Genomic DNA, 11,126 nt, shown 5'->3' on the forward strand with positions numbered 1-11,126 from the left:
GATCAGGGGGTCACAGGTTCAAACCCCACTGCAGTCAGCATGTCGTTGTGTCCCTGAGACACTTCACTCCAAATTGCTCCTGTAATATGTTTGTCTGATTGTCCAACATTCAGTTTTAAAGGGTAGTAGTTCAAAACTCTGGAGAACAACAGATTCTTGCCTCATAAAAATAGATTTGTTGTTGACATTTCACACAAATGAGTAACTAGAAATAACCTAGCGTGTATCAAATGTAAAATGCAGCTTTTTTTTCTTTTTTTAAAAGTAGGTCAAAATAGCGATATGCTAAAAGTGGTGCTTGGAGCAAATGCTTCTAATCTGTCTGCAGTGGAGTGCTCAGAACACTTTAACATGTGAGTGTGACACCAGATGAATGAACAGCACAGAGTATGGAAAGGTTAGGGGAGCAGATGGTATGCATCACAACAAGTAAAACACAGATGGAAACATGACATGAAATGACAGAAAACATGGCCTTGTGTTGAGCCTAGATCTATATTCTCAAATACATGCATGCGTTTCATAACACAAGCGAATGTCTTATTGTAAGAGTGGTTTGGATGTGTGCAATGTGTCCGGTGAAGGGAGCTTGCTCTACCTGTATTTGAGGGTTGGAATTGGGCTTGAGGTGCTGAGGGGAAGCCACCTGAGGACCCAGAGGTGCTCCCGAACGCATCAAAATTAGCAAAGTTTGCATTTGCGTTGGCACTCTGTGCAGCTGAGGTGGAGTCAGGATGAGGTTCAGACACACAGATGAACAAAAACAAAAAACACAATGAGAGGAAAACAATGGATGACAGAATGGATTTATACATATAATGACAAATGGCATGGATGACAGACTGCAAATATAATGGACTAAGAGCTGATGTGAAAGACAAATCATAGAGTGGTGTCACATGACAATGAAATGCGGCTTAAGAGGCGGGAAAGATAGTCGGATGTTCACCACCTCTCATTTGATTCACTCTGCAGACCCTATAACTCTAAATGTGTGTGTGTAGCACTAAACACAGATGTACAGTTGTGCTTGCTTTGTGGAGATCCACTTTTGTCGCAGCATTACGGATGAGTCTGTATGGCTCTTTTATTGGGATGAGAGGACATTATCCTCCAACAGAAGCAAACACCAATATCTCTAGGTACAGGCATTAGTTACCATGGAGATGTGCCTGTCCATAGACTATTCGATAATGTAGTTAGTGATTGTGAAATGTTCCAGTTTCTGCATCTCAAACATCTGCCAGAGACTATAAGAGGCGATGGATCAGTGTCTATTTAATCCCCTTAAGCATTTGAAATGTCTGAAACCAGAGCCCAGTCTGTTCTGATTGGTTAGCGGTCCGGCTCTGTTGTGATTGGTCAACCGTTTAGAAAGCTCCCGTTCCTTTTCATGCACAAAAACCACAGGAAAGGAAAAGTGCCAAAAAGCACAATGGGGCCTAATGTGACAAGACACAACTTCCACATTTAAAAAAGGCACACCCAACCCTAAATTATTGCTCAACTCCAGCACCCCGTTACAGATGTATGCGTGGTCTGTTCCTTACTTGTGTGGCTGTTGAAATGTGCAAAGTTAGCAAAACTGGAGCTGGCTCCGGCATTCATGTTGGGCGGGGCAGCGAAGATGTCTCCTCCCAGTTCACTGAGGAGGTCGAACCTCTTGTCATGGAACGGCTGCTGCTGCTGCTGGCTCTGTCCACGGCTCACCACTGGAGACTGGGGCAGACAAGACATGGAGTTAGAAAATATGTATATGTTTGTCAGTGTGAATAAAGTTGTAATTGAACAACCTTCACTCGACTAAAGAGAATCAGAATACCTTTATTAGTCCCAGAGAGGGGAAATGCACATTGTTACAGCAGAAAAGAGCCAAAGACAGCTTAATGTTACAAAGAAGCATGCATACAAATATTAATACAAAAATAAACTTTGAATATTAAAATTCACAATTACAAGTGTGTCTGTCATTATGTTTTGAATGTCTAAGTATTCATATAAATAGCAAGGAAAGATGAAATCAGTGTCAGTGGGTAGACTAAGACATTGGTAACAATACAACCCTTTAAGGAATTCAAATACTCAAGTTGTTTTAAGTACTTTTAAATACTCAAGTTGTTTTAAGTACATTTAAATACTCAAGTTGTTTTAAGTACATTTAAATACTCAAGTTGTTTTAAGTACATTTATCAAATGTTACCAGCCCTTCATGGGTTTCTGACAGCAGTAACAAATCCATCTAAATCGGAGATACAGGGTCCCGCGATTCAATAAAGTCAGACTGAAGCATCCTTTGTGCTCCAGTCAATCCTCACAGTAAATACAGAGCTGCATCCCAGACCAAATGCACACTAAAGGCCCTTTGAGCATGTTTTCTCTCAGTGATTGTGTTGTGATGTTAAATGTTTGTTGTTGTTTGTTATGTATCGTGTCGTGATATTTGTCTATGTTGATGTTACACATGGAGCTGCTGTGATCCAAGTCAAATTTCAGTCTTGATCTGACCATTAAAGTAATATCGTATGTACGCCACACGAATCTCACCTGGTTAGGGGGGGTGTTCTTGTTGAGGTGCAGGGAGGGGGCAGACTCCCCCAGCAGGGATTTGAGGGGTCTGACCTCGGGGGTGCTGCTGGTGCTGCTGTTGTTGGAGGAGCCGGAGATGGAAGCGTGGACGGGGGCCGCGGGCTTCGCCTGCTCTGGAGGAACGTGCCTGGGGAAAGGGTGGGAGGGATACTTTAAAAATGCATTCTGTCACAGTTACTAGTTAGCTGTAAAAACATGTAATCAGTCATCTGAGTATTTAAATAGAAAATAAATGTAACCCGATTACTTTGTGTAACTTTTGGATTTTGTCAGTTTCAAATGCAATATCATCAAGATGAATTTGACTTAATATTCTTATGTAAAACCACAGAACAATGTGACCTTAGAAAAGAGGAAACCAACATCTTTAGGACCACACATGTGTCATGAAGCAGCAGCCTATACAATAACAATGAAACACATGAGCACACACTACAGTTTTAAAAAGCAGAAGTGAAATCTGATCTGAGAGAAAATGCTCATTGTTAGTTTAATACACAGTTAAGCTCAAACACTATTTTATGAACATATAGGTTCACCTACTGAATTAAAAACAGAACAAAGGAACCAAAGAAAGTGAAAACCATAAAGCAGATTCAGGCAGTAGGCGTAGATTCACACTTTAAAGTATTATCCTACAGAACAGTACAGCTCACGGAGAAGAGATATCATCTGATCCTTTTACACAAAGGATATGTGTTTGCTTTTTTAACACCTGCTAGTAATCGCCAATTTGTAGACGTGTAACAGTAATCCCATTTAAACAATTGTTATGTATGCTACTGGTTTTGCATCCTGATGATGTATTCCCGTTGCATGTCATCCGTTACTCACCAAGCTTGACTACACTACAGGAAGCTGGCTAATGCCTGACGGAATAACAAGATGTGACATGATCGAGGGTTTCCAAAAATAAGGCTGTGTACAGTCTTGTTAAGCATTTTGCAAATCCAAATGTGAAAACAGGAAAGGCTCATTTGGTTGGAAATGTGATTTACAGCTAGCAGACAGGTCGGTGTTTCAGGGGAACGGTCTGTGTGAAAAGTAAAAAAAAGCCAAATGGTGTCACGTTGAGACATGCCCTGCTCTTTACTCTAACGTCAGAGAATGAACAGTCAGAGCCCACAGAAGCAGAACTGCCTTAACCAATGGGTGTAATAATCTTATGTATATTGGAACAGTCTAATTGCTGAAACCAACAGTCACTTAGGAAATATTTACTTTGATGAGTAATCCCTCATGTGCATTTAACAGGCACTTGTTTGACTCCCTTTAGGCCATACACAGTCACAACTGTACTAAACTTCTTAAATGTTGAAGCACAATCATAACACTGAACAACAAGATCTTACACATGAAGCATCTTGACTGTAGTGACCTACATTGGGCTATCTGGTGGATAGCTGGAGGCTAAATGCTACGAGCTGCCTGTGAGACAAAGAAGAGCTAACGTGTCAGCGCGGTGCCAGAGGATCGTTCATATCTCACACTGCCAGATTGTAAAACTCACTTACCATCTCTTTTTCTCGTATTTCTCTTGAAGAAACTCCTTGACCTTCTGCGGTTCTCTGAAGTCTGGTACTGAGGTGGTTCTGTCATCATAGAGGCTGAGCCAGATCCGTTTACAGACCTGGAAAACACACAAGGTAGCAGAAGAGATGAGACGGAGAAATACATGTGTCAACATTCATATTTAAGCATTGAATGGTTAGTGAGAGAAGGAATTTAAAAGATATGCTACGGGTAAACAGAGATTATACAGTTAATCATCCATAGACCAGGGCTGCAGTTAACATATATTTCCATTAATGATTAGTTCTGCTAACTATTAGACTAACCTATGAGTCGTGTGTTCGATAAAATGTCCAACATAAAAACAAATGGTGTTTTTAAAATGTGGCTTTTTTTTCAGTCCGATACCCAAAAGATGTTAAGTTTAATTTGAACTAGACTAGAAATCCCGCCCCAGCTCAACATATCCATGTCCGTCCTCGTAGACATTTGTATGAGTTGTCATAAATAAGATATGAATTCTTTAATTATGACAAAAAATGTGTTTTGTGAAGTCACAGTGAACTTTGAAAACCACCATTTTTCCAAGATGTTTTGCTCAATTTAAAGAAATTACCTCCAGTAATGTTGCATAGTAATGTTTACCCAGGGTATATGCAGGAATCCAAAGGTAATTCCTTTTAAGACCTTTTTTAAGACCCTTTCCATACATTTTAAAACCTCATCGCCACTTCGAGTTTTAACCGGTTACCTTGGCGACACACTTTACCTCACATTGACTATATACAGTATTGATTGTCCTTCCTCCTTATCTTCCAACCATTTGGACGCAGACTTGCATTTCCCCATAACGATGTTTCTTAGCAACCGGCGTAAACGGAGCTTCGCGCGCTATCAAGCAGTGAGCGCGCGATGTCCTGTTCAGATGACGTCAAATCCAACGGGATGCCATAAATAAACTACACAGAATCACACTACACACCTACGCAATGATTACATTCAGGCAGACTGTAGAATACAACCTCTTTGGACCATTCATATACTTATTGGAAACAAGCTACAAAATGTAATACCTTGGAAAATGCCGTTTAATACTTTTTAATAGCCTTCATTTTCGCTAGATTTTTGGAATAGTGTTGTGTGGCTCTGCACGTTTCTCTTTTAGAGCCAGGGCTAAGTATGGACAACACATGTTTTACAGACGGGCAACAGTCCATGAAGAAATATCTTACTGAACTTGACAACGGCTGCATTTGATTAGAATCGCTGACTCCACCGTTAGCGCAGGTTGATTTGAGAAGAGCATTCATTTATATTTCCAAATTTGACTGTGCAAATCAGATAAGGTGGTCCATTACAGCGTGTTTCAGGAGTGTTTATGTAGTGCCGGCACGAACAAACTTCTTGGCCTCATTTTTGGAAACACAGGCTCGACACAGCTCTGATATGCAAAATCTGTCCAAGTTTAACCTTTCTCTGGCCTTTGGGTTTTTGAAAGCATTCCTAAAGTATTTGCCTAATCCTCTAAAGACAGATTTATAAGCTTCATGCGTGTGTGCCTTCAGTATAGGCTGCTGCATTGTAAATGAAGCTATGGTGCTACAAGGAAGTGTGACTCTTATGTTGTATATAAGCTTCTGCTGCTGCTGCTGCTGCTGCTGTTATTTCTTTAGCTGGATTTGCTGAACAGGCCAGCTTAGATTTTTTAATTAGTAAAATGTGCAAATGCTGAAAAATACAAAAGCCATGTGTCAAGCGCGCCCTGAGGAGGCAAAAGGCAATTTGAGGGCGGTAATATTTATATAGCCGACATAAAGGACGTATGCATCAGCTCCAACCTTGAGTCTCCTGCCATGCCTCTGCCGCAGCTTTTAATAGTTTGTTCTCCCCAGGTGGCGTCGCTCTAATTTTATACCCCATTTACCAGAAGTGACCCGTGAATGAGAATGCACTTGGGCTTCTCTGTGGAGAACACATTTGTGTTTGCTACTCTACTAAGTATGTATTCATTTTATGCATTTAATGTTGGGGTAATTAACTCAAGTAGGTCATTGGAATTCAATGCCCCTTTTAATAGCAAGGGGGAAATTAAAAACTGAAATATGTGAGCAAGCAATGGACTACTTTTAATCCAACAGACACAGAGCAACTAATAATCCTTGTGAGTTTCTCGGTCTGATGAAAGTGTGAAAAACGAAATTCACCGACCATCCAGTTCTCCAGACCTTCTGTAATCCCAGAGAAAGTATCTGGGTCTTGTTTGGCTTTCTTCCCCAGCTTGTTGATAACTTTCTTTACTTCAATTCTACTTTTCTTTCAATCTCTAAATCGTCATCGCATTTCTTCTTTCACTTGGATTAGGACTTTTATTTTTGTGGTTCTTTTCTGATTCCTTTTAAACCGTCTTTGAGCACTGGGAAAAGCGCTATATAAAAAATTATGCATTTCAGTCGGTATTATTATTATTTGTATTCTTGTTTGAGTTGGACAGGTAGTATATAGGGCTGCACGATATATCGTGTCGTGACGATAATCGCGATATGTGCATGCGTGATATTCACATATATCTAATTTTTACGACGTGCGACACTAAGTAGACAAATTAACTCAAACACGTCCTGTTACAATTATTTTGCTGCTTGCTACAAAAGGAAAACTCGCGCGGCTCTCATGTCAGGGGTACTTGAGTGAGTGACATGCAGGCTCTGCATGCACAGCAAATCACAATCAAATCTCTAAAGCAAACGGACCCGGTGATTAAAAGGTAAAAACACTGAATAAAGTAGTTGCATGTGTTTCTCAGTTCGTCGCTGCTAACTGAGCTAGCTCAGCTTGTTGCTCTGATAACTTAAGATCCAGACGTCCGTGACTAAAATCCTTTATCCGGTTAAATATCGTAAAAAAAAATCAATTGTATAGCATTAAAGTTCAAGAAAGGATGGTTTGCGGACAAAAAAAAAAAACTGTCTTTTCTTTAATTCCTGTATTATATATATCGCAGGGGGGAAAAATATTGCAATATCAGTTTTTTCCAGTATCATGCAGCCCTAGTAGTATACAATGAATATGAACTGAAACCGGTGTCTGATGCTGGCGAACACAAGGTTGATGAGGACTGTGAAGCTCAACCAAGCAGCTTTTAAATCAAACCCAGAAAACTAAATGTCTGAATAGAGCTGCAGGGTTTTATCACAACTCGCTGCGGGGAAACTAGACTAAAGGTTACTATATAAAACATTGATTAAACAGCTTTAGATAGTAGGGATGTAACGATACCAAAAACTCACGGTACGATAATATCGCGATAAAAAGTCCACGGTACGATATTTATCGCGATATTGAAAAATAAAGGAAAAAAATGTTTTTATTTTTTTTATTTCTTTATTAAATAATAAATCTGATTTGTACAGCATCTTAGTAGGATAGTAGTATTTTAAAGTGTCAACAATTTAATAATCAGACCTTGCAATAGAATAAATAAAGTTTCACTTTAGTTTTTCAAGTAACTCAACTCTAACTCACTCACTCAGCATCATCAAGGTTATCTTTTAGGAATATGAGCATGTCCACATTTCCAGGTAGAAGCTGGGATGTTTGGGCGTTTACAATATCCCCTGCTGTGGAAAAAACTCTCTTGCTTGGTACTGATGTTGCTTGGACAGAGAGATATGCTTTGGCCATGGGTGACAGCAGTGGGTCAAACTGTGCATTGTCTCTCCACCACTTCAAAAACAATACAGTTTTTGCCAAGAAGGTGAGGCTTATTGACAGGGCGAGATATAAACATAAACACTTGTCTATGTCTAGGTATGTACATGTAGTCCTGTAAATACGATGTCCTTTTGTGTTATCTGTTGTTTTATGTTCATGTTGTAACCATGTTGGACAGGTCTTCCTTGAAAAAGACATCAATGATCTCAAATGGGACCGTCTGGTTAAATAAAGGTTTAAAAAAAAAAGAAATTAAAACTTTTAATTTTTTTATATAAATACGATGGTATTGAGAGATCTATTTATCACGATATTCGATATATCGTTACATCCCTATTAGATAGACAAGACACTAGCATGATTGTGATGATTTGCATACCCTCAAAAGCAGCAGGAGAGCTGACCTCAATCATAAAAACTTTAACAGGCAGTTCAATCACCATCACGCTTTACCTCATTGCCGTGTTTCTGTAAGTACTCGATTTCCTGTTGTGTAAAAGTTGTCATGGAGATGGACTTGACTCTGTGGGGGGGATTCAGTCCTCGTCTGTAGGTGGAGAAAATTGAAAAAGGGTTAATTTAATTTAAAGATATCATACTGTAGTCACAATCCAGATCCCACCTCTTAGGGTTAGGATGTTTAAAAGGCAACAAGCTGCCTGGATGGAAAACATCGTATGGAAAGATTCTGACGTGAATTATTCAATTCATGACAACTGTAACCTTTGATAAAACACACCCCTCGTAAAGCTTAAAGTCACACATTATTAGGCTTTGACACTGAGACTTTGTCCATATTTTATATATATATTATACAGTCTTGTCAGAATAATAAAAAGCCTACTTTATATATCCTGAAGGAAAGTGGGTTGTGTGACATTTTCTCCATTTAAGAATGAAATAATACAAATCTATATAAATAAATAAGAATGTGCACAAAAAATAACTTAATCAAATAAATTGTATATTTATTATTATTTTTAAGATATTTATTTAGACATAGAAAATGAAAGTAAAATGTCCAATAAAATCTAATTGAAAAGTATGTATATAAATGTAAGCAGTTGAAGACCAACTGTTCACCTAGTGTTACAATGTATATATGTTTGGTGACATTTTCTCCATTTTGAATGCACACAAATTAATAATTGTATTAACATAGGAAGGCAAATTAAAATGTTCATAAAATATACAATTAAATTAAAGATTTAAAGTAAAACTGTGCACTTTGTACTCCTATATACAGTATAACAAGTATACAACAATATGTATACCTATGCTACTATACCAGGTTAAGGCCAACATGTACAAAAGAAGATTTAGACGTTTCACATAAAAGCAAGCCCTCCCAAAAATGACCGCCCGTGTAATAACGGATGCTTTATGTTCAAATTTGTCTGAGTTATTGTAGGGTGAGTTATTGCTAGGCGCTCTCTCCTAGATTTAATTATTTTCTTTTGTGCTTGCCTAGCTTGAACCCTCCAAGGTTGTGTGGTGGCGGAGTAATCCAGAAATAATTTAAGAAATGGCTAAATTCACTTCACTACTCACGGTCACTTTTTGTTGCTGAGCTCCTGAAAAACTCCTGAGCCGGAGAGTGTGTTGTATTTCAAGGACAACCACCAACTGTGAGTGTCATTAGCTACGTTTTAAACAGCTTTCCTAATAGGCTGAACTTCAATTTGCATTTCCCTTTTTATGAGGTGAAATCTTACGGCACCTTTGGCCTATCCTCAAGGCAACCCAGAGAACCGTGTCACCCACTTTGAGAACTACTTTTCTAGGAAACGGGATCCACAGTGTCACGATTACAAACACAATGTAATACACATAAAAGGAGTCCGATCCTAAAGGCAGTGAAATACGAGAAGAGATGCTAAATTATTCACCGCTGTGTTAGCCCTACAGCACATGTTCTCATCTCTACTCATTCTTTACACATCCAGCAAACAGCTGACTGGTACACATAGTGTTACAAACCATTGATGCGTCAATTCACATTGAAAAATACAGGACAGAAAACAGGTGTATACGAGCATCCGCGCTTTTATAGGAAAGCGTTCCATATGTCCCTTTCTAATAATGTAGTAGATCAATGGGAACGTATGGCTATTTCTAAGGGGAAGACCTAATTAACTTGTTATGCCGCAAAGACTACATAGACATAACGGAAAACACTTCAATGTGACGCTTTCTTACGATATACAAATACTTAGAATCCTGAGGAAAAAAGAGTCAGAATTCTAACGTTTTCCCCAGAATTCAGAAATGTTCTCAGAGTTCTGACTTTAATATCAGACCAAAAAAAACATCTTCCAGTCAGATCTCAAAATGGTTCACATAGGGCCCTTATCTTTTAAAAACAGAGGTACAACGAGCGGATACAGATTTGCTGCAGATATGACGTCAAATTTTGCTATCAGAAACAATGCCCGACGTGTTTTGGAATTAATGTTTACATTAGCAAGCCTCGCTAACACTCAGAGCTAACCTGTACTGTAGAACAGGGGTTCCCAACCTTTATTGTGCCAAGGACCGCCAGATACATAAAAAAATAATATCGCGGACCGGTTGTCAATTTGAACTGATTTTAATATTTACTGACCAGCAGGTAGCAACAGAGACTAATTACATGTAACAGCCTGAACAAATACTAGAACAATATGCATCCAAAACATATTAATAACGTTTAAAAAAAAAAGAAGAAAGAACCGGTGTTTTTCGGAAATACTGAAAACCAACGTTATTCTGTTTTTAAACCAAAATGGGAAAACAGATAGATCAACGTTTTGGTTTTGTTTGTATGATTTACGGATAATCCAGTGAATGCTGGGAAAACGAGGAGAAGGCGCATTATGAAGGAGATTGCCAGGGGGGTGTGTGTGTGTGTGTGTGTGTGTGTGTGTGTGTGTGTGTGTGTGTGTGTGTGTGTGTGTGTGAGACTGGCATTTGTTTTCAGAAGATATTATGATAGTGTCGTTCGTTCCGGTGCACACACACATCATGCGCCTTGGTGACCGAACATCTCCTTCATAAAACGAGTAATAATCGGGCAGTTTGGTATGTGTCGAGCTGTGTGTGTGTGTGTGTGTGTGTGTGTGTGTGTGTGTGTGTGTGTGTGTCGAGAGCTAAAGTCAGAGCTCTATTGCCTTGGCTACAATCTTCTATCGTTGCTGTTGTATGATTGGTGTTTAGCTACGGTATTTAGCGTCCACAGCACCTCCGCTTTTAGGGTTGACGTAGACCCAAACGTCGCCCGGAGGTCCCCCGGTGTTGTTGCGGGAGCTGCTGCACTAGCTAACGCTGCACTAGCTAAC

The 11,126-nt window shown here is 39.2% G+C and overlaps 1 protein-coding gene across 1 annotated transcript; it reads right to left on the reverse strand.

Annotated features, from left to right (window-relative positions):
• Window positions 1-315: 315 nt before the first annotated feature.
• LOC104963884 (arf-GAP domain and FG repeat-containing protein 1-like) lies at window positions 316-8,370 on the reverse strand (the record flags this gene model as incomplete). Its single annotated transcript, XM_010792558.1, has 5 exons — window positions 316-718; window positions 1,551-1,719; window positions 2,545-2,713; window positions 4,101-4,216; window positions 8,263-8,370. Coding segments are annotated over 5 exons (882 nt in total), but the record flags the coding sequence as incomplete, so codon positions are not given.
• Window positions 8,371-11,126: the final 2,756 nt, after the last annotated feature.

Source organism: Notothenia coriiceps, unplaced genomic scaffold (assembly GCF_000735185.1).
Source record: "Notothenia coriiceps isolate Sejong01 unplaced genomic scaffold, NC01 NC01_scaffold00001792, whole genome shotgun sequence".
In the NCBI taxonomy this organism is placed as follows: Eukaryota; Metazoa; Chordata; class Actinopteri; order Perciformes; family Nototheniidae; genus Notothenia; species Notothenia coriiceps.